This window comes from Triturus cristatus, chromosome 10 (assembly GCF_964204655.1).
Source record: "Triturus cristatus chromosome 10, aTriCri1.1, whole genome shotgun sequence".
NCBI lineage: Eukaryota > Metazoa > Chordata > Amphibia > Caudata > Salamandridae > Triturus > Triturus cristatus.
In genome coordinates, this window is record NC_140593.1 from 221,716,574 (window position 1) to 221,737,284 (window position 20,711).

The window sequence follows — 20,711 nt, forward strand, 5'->3', positions numbered from 1 at the left end:
GAAATAAATCACTGTGAAGAGGGTGAATAAGAGGAAATATAAGAGTATGAGGACAATATGTGCTTGTGTAACTCAAAAAGTGGTGGGCCCATTCAATTTAAAGGCATTACGGTTGATTTTGGCAAAGTTAAAGAGGTAAGAAAGCCCTATACAAAAGCAATACAATATATCACTGTGTAATAATCCTTTAGTAAGGGATTTGTTTGAAGATGAGGTTTGCAAGCAATTTAACCATACCAGGACTTTAAAGCATCTGTAGGTATTTACACAGCTCACCCCCAACTGAAGAACAACTCAACGATGCACATTTATGTAGTATGCAGGGTTGGGTGTGAATACATGATCATGTTAATCAAGTGGGAAATGTACACATTTGAGTAATACAATTACTTTTGGAAATTGCCTGCCTTACATTATTTTATAGTTACAATTTTTAGGCACATTGAGGTCAAGTGATTTGCTTAGAATCACACAATTTTCAGTGAAGTGCTGATGTCAGGGTTAGAACCCAGGTTTTCAAGTCCCATCATTAGCCATAAGAACACATTCATGTTATCTAAATCCTATGCAATCTACTGCACTTATTGTACTCACTGTTGTAACTTCACTGTATTTTAAGGCTTGATGTCTCCACCCAGTGCTGTTTTGTGTTTTATTGATGTCAATCCCTTTATCATAAGCTCAATTTTTGCAAGTTAATAGGCACCTATCAGCTTCAAACACATATGGACAATCACAGCTAGTAGTTTAAAGGAAAGTGTAATGTCACTGTCTATCAACTTTTGCTGAAGTTTCAAAATACAACTACATCTGTAGTCTTGAAAGGAAGATGAAGAAAATAACAAGCACTCACTACGGTGGGGAATACCATTCAACTTTTCGAGTCTAGGGTTATTGAGATATAGCCGTGTCTTTATGTAGCGTAGAGGAACGCCTCCCCAAGTCTCATATTCAAAAGTTGTAATATAGTAAAGCTACTATAAAAAGATTCATAGAAAACCACGCAAAGGAGCAAACTGCCGCCATTATGAAAATTAAACAAACAATATTAAATGAATCTTATTTCTATTTCATTGCATAGAATTACCTTTGCTGTTTGTCACAAATAAACATAACTGTTACAATTTAGAGTTCTACCCAAAAATACTGACTACAACTATACTAACTAAAATAGTTATTAGCATGGAGCCTGAATAATGCTGGTAAATCTATTAAAACTCAGTTTGACAAATATCTAACACCAAACATTTGAACTTTTAATATTGAGTTCAAATACATGTATAACATATTGCATCATTACAAAACTGAAGTACTAAGTTAAAAATAAGGAGGTCAAAATATCTGAAATGTAAAAACCTAAAGTTGGAATTATAATTTCCCTTCTATAATATTTGGACATTCATTTAAGTTGCTGGTGATCGTGAGGAGGTGTAGCAGTACTGGAGATTTGATTGTGCTTCTGCCCGTGAATTTGCCCACTGCTCGCCGGACCCGCTCCGTTGTTTGAGGCTACCGACTTTGTTTGCACCAGGACTAGCGCTGAAACGCTGTGTTTAGGAAAGGTGAGGGTTCAACTGGCTACAGGGCTGCGAGCGTACATACAGGGACTTCATTTCCCAGGAGTCCCTGCATGACCAATTAACATCACCTGGTGCGCTCTCCCTGCATGCCTGCCCCGCCCCCTAACCACTCTCTCTCCCTTCAAAGCAAGCTGATCTTACCGCTGCGCGGGAGCGCCGCGGGAGCATCCCGGGAGAAGCCCGGGACAAGGGCGGGACCGTCTGAGGCCGTTTGAGGCCGGGCCGGGCCGGGCTATTCCTCTTAAATCTGGTTTTTAAGTTGTTTACTTGTTGCTATTTATTTATTGTATTTTAGTACTGCCACTAACCAGTTATGGCATTACGCTCTGGGAAGGGAAGAATTGTTCAATTGCCAACCACGGGTGGGGTGGTCAGTGGAACAATGGACCAATTTATAAAACGGGCAACAGTGATTTTAGAGAAAGAGATAGCTCTTACTGAGAAACGTCTGTCCCTAGATCTCAATACAGTTAAACGCTCATCTTTAGGCCCTATTGGGACTGTGATTTCCCCTGATCCTTTAAGATTACCTAAACCTATTATCACTCAGGAATCTCGTTCCTGCCCGAGCCCAATGACTTTGGTTGCGAACAATTCAGCGGATTGTTCTACCCCCAATCCTACTCCACTTAGTATGATTTCTAGCAGTCCAATCAATAGAGTTTCTAGCCCTTCTCCGTCACATAGACCCACTATAGAAACCCAAAAAATAGGCTCACTGGTAAATACCAAATCCAGTAAAAGGAAAAGAGGGGGTGGTCCGCAGAAGGGTGGAACTGCTAAAATGCCCAAAATCCCTAAAAAAATTGGGAAAACATCGATCCCTACCGATAATACCCAGCCAACAAACCCAACTTTGGTCAAAAGAGGTCCAGCCCAACAGACCTCCATGAGTGGTGCTGGTGATGGTCTTTTGGGCAAATTGGAAACCTTAATCAAATCCTTGATCTTACCCCTAGTGGAGAGAACAAGGTTGATTAATTTGAAATTAGCAAGTTGGAGAACCTTGTTTCATCAAATACAGATGTACTGAACAAATTAGTTAAAGGAATGGAAAACCCTAATGTACTGATTGAATCCCAAAAAACAGGGATAGATAATGGAATAAGTGCTTCAACACCAGTCGTAAATGACATTCCCAATTTCCAAGAAGTACAACATAGTACAGAGATTCCCCATGTAGGCAAAACCACTATAGTTACCACACAGGCTAGGCATACTGGGGTGGGGGCGGTGTCCAAAACAAAGGTTGCACTGCAAGTTCCAGTTCCAGGTAGTAGGTTATCTGAGTATTGTCGGTTGGAGAAGGAGAAAAACAAGCAGCGATTGCCTTGTGTAAATCTTCCCCCAGAATCCATACCTTATACTACCATTCTGGTGGGAGTCCCTTCATTGGGGGAGGATAGACAAGAATCAGATAGAGAGCTAAAAAATAAAGTCATATTTTGGCTTAACAAGAAAAGATCTCTCCCTCCCTTCTCTAATACTGAGATACTGTGTGTTAGAAGGGTGAACTGGGTGGGACATTGTCCAAAGGACTTAGAGGGTGACTGTATCATCGTGAATTTTAGGGACCCTTGGGTGGTTGATTTTATCCGTAGACAGCCAAGATTTGGGAGGGAGGGAGATATACAATCCTTAGGTCTTGATTATTTCTATTCTCGCTCAACTAGTGGCTCTTCCTACTTACCTTTCAATCGATGTAGGAGAAGATATCTTGGGGGAAATCCTGTAGTCCAGATGGAGCGACACCTCCCTTTATCCAACCGGTTCGAGCCCCTTATAGGGCTAGAGGGGGTAGATTGACTTTCATACAGGCACGGTAAAAACAGTTGGCCGATGAATCCTGAAGTGGCCTCCATAGGGATTGGTACCTTTGGGGGGGAAGCAGCTGTCCCTGATGGACTAATTTTAGGTAGCCCATTGGAGTTGGTGACGGCGATAACGGAGGGTGTGCAAGGAAAGGAGCAGTCCGCACTTCCAACCAGGATAACTACAGATAGAGATCCCTTGTTGGAGAGTGGAGGGTTAGCGAGTAATAGCCTCCAGGCTATCGAACATTCTCAATCCCCTAGTATGAATACCCCGCTTAAAATAGCTTCCTGGAATATTGCAGGGTTGAAAAGCAAGGTAGGCCTAGGAGAGTGGGCTGACTTTGTGGACAACCATGACATTTTAATATTTCAGGAAACCTCGGCCCTTGATCCTATTTTTAGACATGGGTATATTAATTTTTATAAACCTGCCCAGAGGGGTAGAAGGGGCAGAGCTTCTGGGGGATTAACTATCTGGGTGAGGCAGTCACTCAGTTATAGGACCAATGAAGTGCTAGTGGATAATCCTGATATTCTTGGGATTATGCTGACGAGTCCCAACCTCCAGGAGATTTACATTGTTAACATATATGCTCGCGGACTCCCTGGGGGACGTAGTCCGTTGGTCATTAGAGAATTAGATCTCCTCCTTAATAATATTGGTAGGGATAAGTTCGTGGTAGTGGTGGGGGATTTTAATTGTACCTTCGAACCGCTCCAATGTGAGGGAGTGGATATATTTGCTGAAGAAGATGTGCAATGGAATATCCCTCCCCTCGAACTAAAACCGATTAAGCGAGGGACAGAGGCAGCACTACAATGGATGGATTTGTGTCTTGAGTGGGGGTTGAGAGCGGTCAATGGCCGATCACATTCCAATAAAGAAGGCCGGGTCACATTTGACAACGGCACCAGTACTAGTCGAATTGATTATATCTTAATCGGGGTCGAGTACTGGGTGCTATTGGAGGATATGTTAATAATGGCTCGACCTGAGAGCGACCATAACCCGTTAGTGCTTGGTCTAAATCTAAAGGACTGCCTAAGGAGATTAAGTTCGACTGAGTGTGAAACTGCAGAGGCAATTCTAACAAACAACAGTAGAAGGCTCAGGTGGAGCAGGATAGTGGAGGATCCTATAATATTAAATAGAACTTCATTAGAGGTCTCTTCCACCTTATCTGCTCTGCAAGCTCTGGTTGACCCGTCGGACCAATTCAATTCAATTCAAGAATCTTTATTCGGTGATTAAAAAACACCATAAAAGCACACATACATATACATAGATAAAAACGGCATTAAATATTAGTCAAGATCCTTGTGCATAAATAACAATAAAATACTAACATACAAGGCTGTAAATTTAAAACAGGGAGTCACAAGTCTTTTAATCCTCTCCCCTCGTCTTCCTTAGTCGGACCGCAACCTTGATAAAATTCATAACACAACACAAGGTTGGCGGGTCAGAAGCTTTTTGCAAATAGATTAGTGCATCTCTGGCATGTTCCAGGTGGGCCTTTTTTAGGATGTCTACTAGGAATCTACGCCTGGGCATTGAATAATAGGGACAGAGCAAAGTAAAATGAAGGGAGTCCTGCGGAGACCGATTGTCGCAGCCGCAGGGTCCCTTCTGCTCGATTGACATGGTAAAACCTGCTGGCGAGGCCAACATAAAAGGAAGTAGGCTCAGTCTGAAACGGCACATAAGAAATCTGTCCTGTGTATTGTGTACAAGATACAGGTAGGGCTCCATACCCTCCACACTCTTCACCAAAGTATGAGCCCTTATTGACTTTTTTTCCCCTTCAGCCAGAGCACGGCATTGGGTTTTCCGCTCTAGGAAAATTTCCCCTACTTGTTTCTTGTGCTGTGCTGAAATGGTGGTGGGGTTCTTGAAGAGGTTTCCAAACCCTAGTTCCTCAAGAGTGTTTCTCACATATTTGAGCCATGGGATGCGCATGCAGTGGGTCCTACCTAGGCAGTCCAGTAAGATTTTTCTACTTAGATGCGCGTCTGGATTTACCCAGATTTTTAGCCACGCCACAATTGGCCTAAGTTTTAACAAATCGACCAGATATGGCCTCCCTAGCTCCCTGTGAGCTATGAGTCCAGCAGTGCTGGGTGGTACCCTCAGGATAGATTTCAGATGTTTGTTCTCTTCCTGGTCAATTCTAGAGGTGTTCACGAAGCCCCAAACTTCTGCCCCATAGCTTACTTTAGCGCATGTTATGGAGCCGTACAGGTTCATCACCTGTTCCGGACTCCATCTGCCCAACCTCCTGCCATATCCGGCTATTGCCCCGTTAGAGGCAATCATTTTGTTACAGCGCTCTTCCACCAAGGAGTTAAATTGAAGAGCACCATCAAAGGTTACTCCGAGATAGGAGAACGTTTTAACCTCCTCTAAACAATGGGAGCCTATTGTGTAAGAAAATTTTGAGGAAGGTTTTTTGCCTGCCTGGAGCACGTAAGATTTGCTTAGGTTGACAGATAAGTCCAGATCGCTCATAAACTTGACGAACCCATCTATCAGAATCTGTAGGCTTCGTGGTGTACGCGCCAGCAAGACCGCGTCGTCTGCGTAAAGCAGGACAGGGATTTGCCGCGTCCCAACCCTTGGGGAATCTGCCTTTAAGCCCAAAAGAAACTGTTCCAAATTATTAATGTAAAGGGAGAACAAAAAAGGGGCAAGAATACAACCTTGTCTGACTCCACTTTTGCATGGAAAGGAGTCCGTCAAACCTCCCTCCCTGTTAAATCTAACTCTAGCCGTGGTGTCGCTATGCAGCTCTCTTAGTATGGTAATTAGGCCGCTCTCGATCCCCAACCCTGCCATCATGTCCCACAACTTCCCTCTGTTGACGTGATCGAATGCTGCTGCCAGGTCCATGAATCCCATATAAATGGGTTCCTTACTGCCCAGAGTATATTTGGCAGTCAGCATATATAGGTTCAGGCATTGGTCGCTAGTGGACCTCCCTGACCTGAACCCATATTGAGTGTCCGAGAAGATGTTGTTCTCTTCGGTCCACTCGGACAATCTGTTCAGGAGTGCCCTTCCCAGAAGTTTAGCCGAGACGTCAATCAGGGAAATAGGCCGATAACACTTGGGGTCGTCCTTGTTGCCCTTTTTAAAGATTGGCACAATGATCGCTTTAGACCATGATGGAGGGAGACCGCAGGTGATAGCAGTGTTTAGGACCCTGGTCATCAGTGGGGCCCAAAGATCTATATTACTAAGAAAAAGGTCAGGGGGAATTCCATCTGGGCCCGGGGCTTTATTCTTAGTTAGACTCTCCATCCCTGCCGTGATCTCCTTAAGGGTAAATACTACCGGAGGAGCCTGACTTGGGGTTACTGATGACTCTACGTGGGGACCCGATTCATGGTTATACAGGCTCCTAAAGTGTGTAACCCACTGCTCCGGGAGGATGTTAGCCCCTATCTCCGGAGAATCATTTTCTTGAAAGGTCGGTTTATTGATGATTCTCCAGAACCCCGCTAGGTCCCTTCTTTCCCCTGCCTCTCTCAGATCTGCCCAAGCTTCTGCCTGCAGGGTGAGTTTCCTCCTTTTGGTCTCTTTTTTATATTTTTCTCTGCATGCCCTGATTACTTGTGGATCTCGTGGTTTTGACTTAAGGGAGCATTTCAGTTCCCTCAGTGCCTTGGAACAATCTTTATCAAACCACCGGGGATTGACCAGATTACGCGTGGGCGCACCGGACCTTAGTAATCCGTCTATCAGGTTGGCAATATGGTTAAATGCTTGTAATAACCTTGGTCCCTGGACTTCCAGATCCAAACATTCATTTATGGCCAGCAGACCCTTATCGCTCAGGTTTTTATAGAACTTTGCCCCATCTATTTTTGACCATTTCAGTCTCCTGCCTTGATCGGTGACCCTCTCCACGATTGAACGATGGGCATTGGAGCCAATACCCGCCCTATATGCGAGCATTAAAACAAGCGGGTTATGGTCGCTGAAAGTGTTCCAGTCTATCCCTACACTGACTACTTTATTAACCAGGGATCTCGAGACCAGAATATAATCTATAATAGACGAGCAGCCCCTGCCCTTAAAAGTTGGTGGGAGTGTACCATCCGACTGTGGGTCTACCATATTAATGGTGTGCTCTAGGTCGTACTTAAGCCGAAGCAACCTAAGAGCCGACCCAGTAGGCGAGTGAGAAAAATGCGGTCCCTGCTCAATTGGGCATTGCGCCCAATCTGTGTTCTTTTTGACCAGTGCCGGACAAAGGTGACAATTAAAATCCCCCACCACAAGCAGTCCACCAGACGGTCCCTTATTCTGGGATATGATTTCTTTTCCTAACCTTTGGTCGAGTTCAGTTAATACCGGGGTGTGGCTATTTTCTAACTCGGTGCTATATATGTTAAAAACAGAGAAACGTAACCCCTTTCCCTGGAACCGAACCGCCTGTATCCCATATGAGAACCAGTCTGGAAAGGACCAGGTGCCTGGCAGGTCTAAATCTACATAGATGGACAAACCGCCCATTGCTCTCCCTGAGCTAGATTTTCGGGCGGGAACAAAAAAACACTTGTACCCCTGCAGATGGTAGTTATTCTCCACAGCCCATGTCTCCTGTACACATATAATGTGAAATGTTCTAATGAAGTCCACCCATTCCTTATTGTTGAATTTGCCCGCTATACCCGCTATATTCCATGAGATAAGTCTCACACCCTCTCCACTCCATTCAGCACCCCCCTGGGCCCTTGGTTTTCTTTCCCACATTGATCTTTGCATTCCCTGCCCATGTCCCCCTCCTGTCTTGTCTACAACTATTTCCTTTGGCACAACGCAGTTTGATTCCCCCTCACCAACCACCTGGATTTGCTGAGCCTTGGATCTTTGCTCCTCCAGTCTTTCTACCGTACCTCCAATTTCTATACAACCCTGGGGGGCATTGTCTGTCTGTCAATCGACCCCTTCAAGGCCATTTAGGCAATGGAACCGGTTATAGGAAAAAAAGGGTTGTTCAGGTCGGCCAAAAAACGGACTAGGGTTAAAGGCCTGGTGACTCCCCCTCCTGCCAACCCTCTCCCAGTTGTCATGAGTTTGGGATTGCTGAGATAGGACTGGGATGATGGGAAAAAAGAACGACACATGGAGGGTTTGGATGGTGGATTCCCTAGATCTGTTTTTCCCTTGACATATATGGGACACCGTTCCTGTGTCCCTAAAACTCACCAGTATGCAGTCCCCTTTAATGGATTTTTGTGTTCTTCCCACCCATGGTACCCTTCTTACCATTATAATTTCGTTATTAAAGTGTGTCGGGAGGGGTCTATTTATGTTTAACCACTTGATTACCCTACTTTTTAGGGCACAAAAGTCCTCCGTTTCACCTTCCTCAAGTGGGGGGACACCTGCCATAACGACAGTAAAAGCATTGGTCTCTGGAGGTAAATCGGGTCTGCGTGGTCTCAGGGTGAGCTTCATTAAAGGGGTCGGGGTGCTCTTGTCTACCGGCTGTGCCGGGGGTACAGATCCTAAAGGAGGGTTGGGCATATTGGTGTTAGGGGGTTTAGCTGTTGCAGGCTTTGGCCTTGTGGGTTGTTGCGAGAGTGCCACATTCACAGCTTGTGGAGGGACTGGATAGGCGACACTATTTGCCGACTGCTTAAGGGCTACAGTGGAGGGAGTGGACTCTGATTGCCTTCCCTGTCTGCCAGCTGGAGTTTTCAGACTGCCCACTGTGGCCTCTAAAATGGTTAGTCTGATCTCAATCTTTTTAATACTCTCGCTGATCGGTAATAACAGGGACCTTAGCAAAAATTCTAGGTTTCCCAGCGGGACAACAGACAAGGGAATATTAGCAAAACCAACTCCTGTGTCTTTTATCATAGTAGGAGCTGGATCCTCATGAGCAATGGGTTTAGGGTGTAAATCGACCAATGGTTTCTCTACTAATGTGGGGGTTTTTAAAAACTTCCCAAAATCCGAGTGTGGAACCTTGGGTTTGCTCTTTCCTTGAACTCCCCTCGATTTCCTCCTGCGTTTATTTGGAGGAGGTCCAAAGGCTACTTGTGTGTTAGTTGGCTTAGATTTAGTTTTCCTAATCTTCGAGGCTGGAGGGGCCGGAGGGGGTTGGGACACTAAATCAATGGTCACCCTTGGGGGGCTAGAACTAATTTCTGGGGCTATACTCAAGGCTTCAACTGGTGACATGTTAGTGCAATCCCTCAGCAATAGTGGGACATCATCAATTCGGGACAACTCCTCCCTTGGTAAAATAAGTTGGTCTCCGAGGGGCGTGTTTTTCATATTATCTATTGAGCGTCTCCGTTCTGCCCTTAACCTGGACAGATTACACTCTTTGTCCCCCTCCCCCACTGCCCGGGAGAAATAATTCTCTAGAGTCCTATTCTTTGCTCCACCCGGTTTTAGTGGGGTGCTCTCCCTTGCAGGGGACGGCATAATGTTCACAATAAATTAAACTCGGCGGGCGGCTCCACCGAGTGTAAGAGACCAGGGGTCGGAAGCACAATCCAAGAGGGTAGGCCCAGCCCGGCCACCTTCGGCCCCGGACGGCCACAGACGGTCCCGCCCTTGTCCCGGGCTTCTCCCGGCGCCCTCCCGCGCGCTCCCGCACCGCGGAAGAAGCTGCACCTGATATAGGGGGAGGGTGCTTAGGGGGCGTGGCCAGCAGGGAGAGCGTCCAGGTGCAGGAAATGATGGCAGCACAGGGACTCCTGGGCAATGGAGTCCCTGATCCTCACCTGGCGCTCGCAGCCCTGCTCCCCGAGATTCAAGCAGCTCCCCTGTCAGGAATCAGCAACGATGCGCCCAGGCACACGGGCGAAGCGGGACCCGCGGAGCGGGTTCCGCGAGGTGCAGCCGCAGAACAAACAGCCCAACAGGAAGGACCTCGCAGGACAGAGCTCGCGCTCACAGGTCAGTCAATGTCTCCCAAAGAGCTAGGGACAAGCAGGCTCTTTTCAGCTGTGCTTAGGGGGCGTGGCCAGCAGGGAGAGCGTCCAGGTGCAGGAAATGATGGCAGCACAGGGACTCCTGGGCAATGGAGTCCCTGATCCTCACCTGGCGCTCGCAGCCCTGCTCCCCGAGATTCAAGCAGCTCCCCTGTCAGGAATCAGCAACGATGCGCCCAGGCACACGGGCGAAGCGGGACCCACGGAGCGGGTTCCGCGAGGTGCAGCCGCAGAACAAACAGCCCAACAGGAAGGACCTCGCAGGACAGAGCTCGCGCTCACAGGTCAGTCAATGTCTCCCAAAGAGCTAGGGACAAGCAGGCTCTTTTCAGCTGTGCTTAGGGGGCGTGGCCAGCAGGGAGAGCGTCCAGGTGCAGGAAATGATGGCAGCACAGGGACTCCTGGGCAATGGAGTCCCTGATCCTCACCTGGCGCTCGCAGCCCTGCTCCCCGAGATTCAAGCAGCTCCCCTGTCAGGAATCAGCAACGATGCGCCCAGGCACACGGGCGAAGCGGGACCCGCGGAGCGGGTTCCGCGAGGTGCAGCCGCAGAACAAACAGCCCAACAGGAAGGACCTCGCAGGACAGAGCTCGCGCTCACAGGTCAGTCAATGTCTCCCAAAGAGCTAGGGACAAGCAGGCTCTTTTCAGCTGTGCTTAGGGGGCGTGGCCAGCAGGGAGAGCGTCCAGGTGCAGGAAATGATGGCAGCACAGGGACTCCTGGGCAATGGAGTCCCTGATCCTCACCTGGCGCTCGCAGCCCTGCTCCCCGAGATTCAGGCAGCTCCCCTGTCAGGAATCAGCAACGATGCGCCCAGGCACACGGGCGAAGCGGGACCCGCGGAGCGGGTTCCGCGAGGTGCAGCCGCAGAACAAACAGCCCAACAGGAAGGACCTCGCAGGACAGAGCTCGCGCTCACAGGTCAGTCAATGTCTCCCAAAGAGCTAGGGACAAGCAGGCTCTTTTCAGCTGTGCTTAGGGGGCGTGGCCAGCAGGGAGAGCGTCCAGGTGCAGGAAATGATGGCAGCACAGGGACTCCTGGGCAATGGAGTCCCTGATCCTCACCTGGCGCTCGCAGCCCTGCTCCCCGAGATTCAAGCAGCTCCCCTGTCAGGAATCAGCAACGATGCGCCCAGGCACACGGGCGAAGCGGGACCCGCGGAGCGGGTTCCGCGAGGTGCAGCCGCAGAACAAACAGCCCAACAGGAAGGACCTCGCAGGACAGAGCTCGCGCTCACAGGTCAGTCAATGTCTCCCATCGTACATAATTGGTCAGCATGACAAGCTCTTTGGTGTTTTAAAATAAATGTATTTTTTCTTCAAGTTTTAAACCTATGAACTTAAAGGTCCCAAAAACAGGAAAAAAATGGTATAATAATTCCTGTAGACAGGCACATACTCATCTGATTAAAGCCTTAAAATCTAGAGATGTAACAGAAATTAGGATGGCAAGGCTTGCGTATAAAAAGGTACAAAGAGAGTCAAGGAGAGAATGGGATGATTTGCATTGGCTGGATTTGTACGAAGCCAGTAAGTCAAAGGAACAGACCAAGTTTTGGCAGTTACTCAAATGGGGTAGTGTTCAGGACTGCCAGATCCCGACGAATTTTGTCTCGCCAGAAGTGTGGGTAGAACATTTTGAGCACCAGTTTATGGGCAGTGAACCAGAAACTGTGTGTGGCTTACCTGCTCTTTCTTTAAGTGAATCACTGATCCGTCCATCTATAGTTTTTGAGAATACAGATACAGAGTTTGCACTGGGTTTGATTAAAGCAGGTAAAGCCCCTGGCATAGATTGTATCCCGGCCGACTTATTCAAATTTGATTTAATGAATTGGGTCCCTTATATCACTTTTATAGCTAATGCCATTGCAAGTGGTGCCCAAATCCCGGATTCATGGCGTGGGGCGGAAATTTTACCTATATTTAAGAAGGGGGATCGTTCGGCCCCGGAAAATTATCGACCTATAAGTCTAATAGATTCAATTCAGAAAGTTGTAGCTAGGATGGTGTTGGTTAAAATCCTTGAATGGATGGAGATCGAGAATATATTATCTCCTATGCAGGCAGGATTTAGACCCGGGGTCAGTACAATTGATCAGGTGTTTAGATTCCTTCTTATATATTGGAAGGTGGTGACTTTGGGCGGTGGAACTATTTACGCAGCGTTTGTAGACTTAAAGTCTGCATTCGACCTCGTACCAAGAGAAAAGCTATGGGCTGCCCTAAGAAACTCGGGAATGCCGCTAGCACTCCTGGATATAATAATAAGATTTCACGAGGCTAACTTTGCCCAGGTGAGATGGGGCAGGCAAGGACAGATAACAGAGAGGTTTCTAGTCACCCGTGGCGTCCGTCAGGGATGTGTCCTTGCACCGACACTGTTTTTGTTATTCTTCAACAGGGTCGTGCAGTATTTCGTAGACACTCCTACTGATGCCCCTATTTTAGGTGGTACTAATTTCCCACTTCTCATCTTTGCGGATGATACCCTCATGCTATCTAAGATTCTAAAGGGGCTCCAACTCGCCATAAATAAGTTTGAGGAGTTTTGTAAAGACAACGACCTTCAAGTCAATGTCAGCAAGACAAAATTTATGGTGTTTACTAGAAATAATCCACAGAAGGGTCTAGTTAGGATGAACGGTGTCGAACTAGAGCAGGTGGAAGTTATGACATATTTAGGGATTGTACTTGAAAATAAGTTAAGATGGAAACCACAGGTTGATGTCCAGTCACTGAAATTTGCCCAACTATCTGGTACTTTAATCAAGGAACAAAGAACCTCTACAACCAAAAGGATTGGTCCTGAATTAAGAATTTATAATGCTAAAATAAGTTCAGCAATCCTGTATGGTGCTGATTTATGGGGCTCTTCAGACTTTTCCTCCTTGGTTAAAGTCCCCAAAAAATTTCTACGTAACTTAATTGGCCTGCCCCAATCTAGTCCTTTGAAACCCCTGTTACTAGACCTGGGTTGTTACCCCATTGACGAAGTGGCACGATTTAGATCCGTTGCTCTGTGGAGAAGGATTTGGTCAACACCTGAACTTGCTACTTTTGCAAAGGAGATATTAGATGGTAGATCCATATTGGGATCTGCTAACATCCCTTGGTTTAGAATTGTGAGATCGATACTGGTAAACATGGGCCATGATCAGTTATGGTCGGATCCCGGCAATAGCATTTTCCCTTCAAAAAAGGATTTTAAAGAACAGTACTGGGCGACTATGCGTTATCAACATATAGTCCAGTCAGATCCCACTTCTCTTTCTGGTAGATTCCTGGAACACAAGCTCACTCCCTCTTTAGAGGAGCATTGGGATGTAATTATAAAGAGCTGTGACAGAAAACTATACCATCAGTTTAGGGTGGGGTCACTTCCAGTAAGATCCTTTACATCTACATGGCGTGGCCAGACGAATGAGTACTGCCCTTGGTGTAGGGACAAAAAAGAGTCCATAGGCCATGTATTTTTTGTTTGCCCATCCTATTCAGCCCCCCGAGGAAAATGGCTCAAACCCATCTGTAAAAACATGAAAACTCGGGTGTGCCAGGAGGCATTATGGCTCTTAAGGACTAATACATCGATCCCAGTGGCCATAGCCGTTGCAAAATTTCTGGGTTGGACATGGATTATTAGAGCCAGTCAACATTGTAATAGTGGCTAAATAGCCCCTTATAATAAGTACATATTTCTAACACGTCTTTAACCGACAATTTATTTAGTTTTTAAATTTTATTTTTTGTGTATAATATGTTTAAACTCCGCTTATTAGTGATGATTTGTGCTAATTAACTCTTGTATGTATTTTATTCTATTTTTTCGATTTTTTAATATTATGTGTAATTTTGACATCTGGAGTTTTGTAGTCATGAGTGGAATGTCTTATTGCATGTCTTTTATGATGAAATAATATCGAAATAAAGACGTATGAACTGAACTGAACTGATTTGGAGATAAAAACATATTCTTCTTATTTGTATTGGTATTTCAATCTAATAGTATCTATCTATGTGAAAAACTGCCTACTCTCTGGCAATACAGTTGCTAATAGTAACTCTTTTTTGTCATATTCTCAATTTTGATCACTTTTTGTTTTACAATTTTGAAATCTGTTTTACTTAACAGTTTGATCTCTCACCATTCCGTGTTTCTATTGGTAAGCACTTTTAGCCTCTTTTGGATTAACATATTACAGACTCTATTTCTTGTACATCTGTATCCTTCAAGAGATCTTTTCAAATGTGACTTGTTAAAACCCCTATCTTCGTATTTATTAGGTTAACGGAAAAGTATTTAAAATGCTTTGCATAATATATATTCTTAATAGTATATTATTAACAAATATAGACTTACTGCTGTGTTTGCATCAGCGGCATGCTTGTATTGTCGTAGTTATCAGTGTGGCGAGGTGGCACCATCTCCCCAGTAACAGGATGGAAAACAGGAAGCGTTGAGAGGGGCCATGCTATCTCTCTGTTCGTGGACATGTCACGCAGCTCCTTAGTGGATTTCTGAATTGCACCGTGGTGGACTAGCTGAATGCTGAACAACAACAAAGAAAAAATGAGTTTGAGGTAGAAGAACACAATTTACCAATTCAGTTAGAAATTTTGGAAAAAGATCTTGCTCCAAAATCACAAATCAAATTCTTTGCCATTGGAGCAAGTACAGAAAACCGTGTATGCAGGCCTTAGGTTTGAGAAATATACAAAAACGTATTTCAAACAGCCAACTTGAATACATTATTAATTTCTTTGCCATTACTGAAATTATCTTTTGGGAGGGTGTGTCTTTTAAACATTTAGTCACCTAACTCTCTAATAAGGATGCAAATAATGACAAAGGAAATGCAAAACCATTTTTTATGTTGATTCTTAAGAGCATTTATAAAAAATGAACAGATCTTTCTCCTTATGTGATATTTCTGAAAGATCATCTTAGAAGTGTTTGCAGTGAACTGACAACGAACCACCTACTGAGGATTTAACCGGATGAAAATGTCTAAAATAGAACTCTATCTTGTTTTATGCTTGTGAAACCTATTTAGGCAGAACTCCTCGCCTTTTAAATGTGTATATAATCTAAAAGCAGCGTTCATGTATTTAAAGTAAACCATGAGTCAAGGTGAAAGAAAATAAGTATGAGACAAATGTATGGAGCATGGCAAGCTACTGAGAAATGAAAAACAAAAGAAAGAGTAAAGAACAGGAAAGGAGACACTTACTCAGGTGTTTGCATGTTTCTCTTTACCCTAGAATCAAAACAAAATGTATGAATTAAATAATAGCATTAATATTTGGAACATTAGATGTACTGGTGGATGTGTAAGTCTTGGTAGGGGATAAATGAGTCAAGTTTTCTTTCTCAATGCAGTATAGCAGCATTGGCCACCAGTGAATGGAAATGGTATAGTCTTAATGGGATTACATAAAACAAGATGTGACACAGGAGACATAGACACAAAGACATGAAAAATGCAAGTTAAGAAGCAGTCTACTGTCTAAAATAAATTCTAATGATGAAAGAAATTGAGATGCATGTAAAATATGAAATAGTTTGTGTTACTTGCTGCTTTAATGTTTGATAATCTTGACACATTAGTTTAAATTCTGAGTGTTTTAGTAGATTATGTTTTAGGAGCTAAAATATATTGGTCATCTTAACCTCATATGTGTTTGTATGTTCTTCATTAGTTATTACGTTGCATATGGTTACATGCGGGCTCCTGTAGCTTCTTTATGCTAGCACCTTGAACAACAAAACAATTAATTAAACTTTTGTGAGAGTCAAAACAATTCCAAGCTGAGCAAAGTTTATAGCATTGTAACTTGTCTTTTGTCTTTGGGTGCGCTGCTCATGAAAACTACAGGAGCTGTTTTAGTAGTGTCTTATACAGAGGGTTTGGCGGAGAAATTTGGGGTGGAAGCACTAACTGGTTTGTACATGAAATACATTGATTTTAGATAATCATATAAATTATGTCTACCTGAAATACTGAATTATAATTTAGGAGTTCTGAGAGAGTGTCATTAATTGCTATTATGATTTTTATGAAAACACTTTTCTTTTGTTTGTCTGAGACTCAGTCTAGAAAAATATTATTAACTGTTGAAAGTGCACTGAAAAACATTTACATTTTGACTCTTCTATCATAAGGGTGATTGATTTTATGATTACTAACTTTCGGCCTGATTAAAAGTTTTCCTGATATGTTACTCCATCACAAATGTGACAGATATCCCATCTGCCTTATTACAAGTGCTATAGAATATAGTGGTCTTGTACTAATACAGACAAGATAGCCGTCACATTAGTGACAGAGTAACCATCCACCAAATTCGAAATCGAGCCATTTATCTGCTAGGGCATTAAAATACATTTTTATTTATGTCTATTTAGGAAAATGAGCCATGACCAAGACATCCTTAATCTGCTTAATATCATACTGCAATGAAAGCTTTAAATAGTCTGGGTAGACCCATATCATAAACTTTTACACAGTGATATGAAAATTGCAGATATTTCTTGCCATTTTAAAGGTACTCACATTCCTTCTCTCCGGCAGCACATGATGTAACCAAGGATTATGAAAAGGACAAGTGCCACAGCCGAAGGCACAGCCAATGTTAGTAGGAAGTCTGAGTAATAATCTCGGCTTTTTAGAGTATCTGAAGGGGGTTTATATTCTCCAACATCAGGTAATATGCCTTCTCCACGTATGACTTCTTGATAAACTGAAACATGTTTTGTTTTATCAACCTGATAAAATAAAATAGTACAGCACATTAACAAAGCATTAACTCATTAATCCATATTATGTATGTGCACTTTAACTCAAGATATAACATTCACAATTTTTACAGTTGAGCTTCTCCTTGGTACAGGTGTACATTTATTATGCTTAACCTAACCGAAGAAGTATTTTATTGAAAGGGATATTTTAGGATAGTGCCTCTGTTTGCATGGTTAGCCCCCACTTTTTGCCTGATGTAATTTCAAACTGTACGTGTACTGGGTCCCTTCTACGTAGTCCCCCAGTGCCAGATCTCTTTCCCAAAACACTGTACCACGATTGGCACAACTTCAGCTACTCCTGTAAGTCGCTAGTAAATGGTACCCCTGGTACCTGGGGCATGGGTACTGAAGCGGGTCCTCTGGGGCTGCAGCTCTGGTTGTGCCACTCCAGGGCCCCCTCACCAATGCTACACACTCTGCCACTGCAGGCTGCGTATCTTGGTGCAGGAAAATCCAGAGTTGACATGCCACACAGCTCTGTGTGCCGTGCCACCACCATGCTGCATAAGAGATAGGTAAGCCACCCCTACTGCAGGCCTTTAGCCCTGAGCAAGGGTGCACTGTACCTATGTGTGGACATATCAGCATGAGCAGATATGTCCCTACAATGTCCAGTCCATTCTGTGGCATAAGTGAACAGGAAAGCCATAAAGAATACATGGGCTGGATATGCATCAGCACAAGGTTCCTATTGCCATGATGGCTTAACTGATTTCTAAGATGTGTGGTACCAAACGTCTTGTCTTAATACATTCTCACTGATGCCATGATTGATTTATTAATACATTCACACAGGAGAACCTTTTAGAGGTTCCCTGAAACCTAGCCAAACACTAGTGGGGGTCATTGACCGGTTTCCACTAGCCTGCCACCACCAAACATCTTTCTAACCTCAATGGGTGAGAGCCAGCACTCTCAGAGGACAGAAACAGTACCTGCCCTGGGCGTGGGTGTTTCACACCTCCTCCAGGACCAGATTGCCTTTCCAGGCGTCAAGCTTCAAAGGCGATGCTGCCTTTGAAATCCAACACAGGAACCCCCAGATAGTGGGGGATGCCCAGCCCCCTCTTCTCCTCCACTTTTGGTGGGACGAAAGGAGGAAAAATTAGTTAGATGAGGAGGAGGGTCCCACCTCAGCCTGCACCACCCCTAGGGAGGGGCAGGTAAGGTGAATCCACATCCTGAAATTCCACCATCTTGAGATGGTGAGAAGACCTCCAATTAGGGCTAGAGTAGTGCCTTCTACTACAGGAAGTAGTCACTAGAGGGTGTGTACACCCTAAAGGTAAGTAGCCCATTCACTACTGCCTGTCTCCCCTTGTAACACCACTAAATTCAGTATTTGGGTGGCTCCCTGAAACCTTAACTTCAGATTCTATGGAATAAAGGAAGACGAAGGAAGAAGATGTGCTGCCTGCTGAACCTGGAACTGAGCCCTGCTGCAGAAGAGACCCGCGCCAAACCATGCAAACTGCAAAAGGACTCAACAACTTTGGCCTGCAGTATCCACCTGAAACCTGCGCAGCCTCCAAGAACCCCAGAGCCCTGCGAGCCTTTGCCAATTGCCTGGGACCTCCCTTTGGACTAGTGGTAGCAGTCCCCGGCACACAGCCGGTAAAGACCATTGGGTTGAAGAACGATACAGACCGTGCAATTCTTTAAAAAGAAGTACAATATAAAATGGTAAGTCCAGAGCAGCACAGCAAAACATTATTGGGAAACTCAGGCAAAAGCGGAAGGAACACCACCTCCTTTGTTCTTGATTTCCTAGAATGAGCATGTCTACAACTTTGCTTCCCTTGATAGTCAGGAGCAAATAGGAGGCTTAGACCTGCTAAAGTGGTGCTGGTATTGAGTCTTATAGCTCTGTTCATAAAACCTAACGATCTGTACATTAAACATTATCTCATTTGTGAAACAGGCGTGACAAGAGTGAACCTGTGTCCGTACCAGATAATGTTGTGAACATTGTGACTTGAACATCCCCTCACTTAGCCAATTCAGCTTCATCTACTCCATCTAGGAAGAAACAACATGTGTGTTTTTGCAAGTCAATCTGTCTGATGTATTAGACCCATTTTTACACCTAAGTTCACCAGAAGTGTTGTTATCAAATCAGAGCTATTCCCAGGTGAATTTGCTCTTCGTTATGTGTATAGTTTTACCTGCTTTGTCTGAATCAGTGACCAGTGGGTCACCAGGGGACTAAGTAAAAGACCTCATTATGCTGGTTTCACACATCATATTTGTGGCTTCATGGCCTATGTTTCTGATAGGTTATTTTAAAATGTGTGCACCTTTTAAGTTGTAGCGCCTTTACAGTCTTTCGCAGCTTCTTTGTTTTCTTCTCCTCTCAATGACACTGATCTGAAATTCTTTGGCCTATTCACATGTCTGACTCAGCTCTGTGATGGCATGTGACAACATTACTACATAGGCCTCTTTTCGATGTTAGCTGTGCTTGACTCTGGCATTTTCTTAATAAATACCAGTGAACATTTGTTATTATAATCACGTATGGCCTGTTACTGTTTGGATGTGATCTCCTATGTGCCCATCATCAGTACTGGGTCTCAACACAGGTTCTCAAAGCAACTGCATTGTTAGCAATGGGGTTTCTGGTTGATAGGGTATGCACCTAAGCCAGGCAGACCCCACCACTCTAGTCGGGGTAAGGGAGTTACACACCCAAGATAAACCCTGCTCACCGCTTGGTAGCTTGGCAGAGCAGTCAGGCTTATCCCAGAGGCACTGTGTAAGGTGGTTGCGCAACACACACATCAGTGACACAATACATACACCAAAAAAGAGACTCCACACAGTAGTATATAAAAATATCTCATATATTGTATATAAACATAAACCATAAATCACTTTGCCAACTAGGCAATTGTCATTACATCACAGTTAATGCAATAAAATAAAGACTTAGGGGATATTCTCAGGAACGTGTGATATTCATCGCAAATTTAGCTTAACGCAACTCTTCACATCGCAGTCTATCGTGGATAATTAACACCGTGGTAAGGCCAGCAATGAGGCCAATAGCGATACAAAAATCTGCGAAAACCAGCCACGGGCCTGCAATACCCACGCGTCATGCGGGAAAATGCACTATAAAAGCAGAGAAAAAAGAGGGAGCAAAAAAGAAACTACGTAGCAACATGGATGCACCCGGACCGAGTGCAGTGGCCAATGCGAACCCCACAAGCCACACAGACCACCAGCAAGGAACCTTGTGGTCGGGGAAGGCCAAGGAGAAGAGGAAGAGGCAGACGGTGTGCAGTCCGCAGGAAAACCAGGTCAGCGTCACGGAGTTGACAGAACACTACCACCCACTGAACGTCAAAATGACAAACGTGAATGCAGTCGGACTGTCGAGGAGGTCTATGGAGGAGGACAAGAGGCTCTGGCATGATGTGAAAAGCTAAACCAAGCACAACCCTGCTGCCAACAGGAAGGCAGCAACGGCAACAGGAGGTGGGAGTCCTGCGCCAAAGGAGGAGCAGGAGGAAATGGAGGCCACAGTCGACTGGGTGGAGACGGCTCAATGAGTT

At 44.8% G+C, this 20,711-nt stretch overlaps 1 protein-coding gene across 8 annotated transcripts in view; it reads right to left on the minus strand.

The window, feature by feature from the left end:
- The window catches only part of SGCE (sarcoglycan epsilon), a 171,172-nt gene that overhangs the window by 12,249 nt on the left and 138,212 nt on the right, over positions 1-20,711 (minus strand). For 4 of the 8 annotated variants that reach the window (XM_085630848.1, XM_085630846.1, XM_085630844.1 and 1 more), the window contains 3 exons: positions 16,907-17,118; positions 15,584-15,610; positions 14,713-14,901 (listed from right to left, as the gene is read on the minus strand). In XM_085630848.1, the coding sequence (XP_085486974.1) occupies positions 14,713-14,901; positions 15,584-15,610; positions 16,907-17,118 (428 nt within the window). The remainder of the gene's footprint in view (positions 1-14,712; positions 14,902-15,583; positions 15,611-16,906; positions 17,119-20,711) is intronic. The other 4 variants (XM_085630849.1, XM_085630847.1, XM_085630845.1 and 1 more) reach the window with 1 other exon arrangement.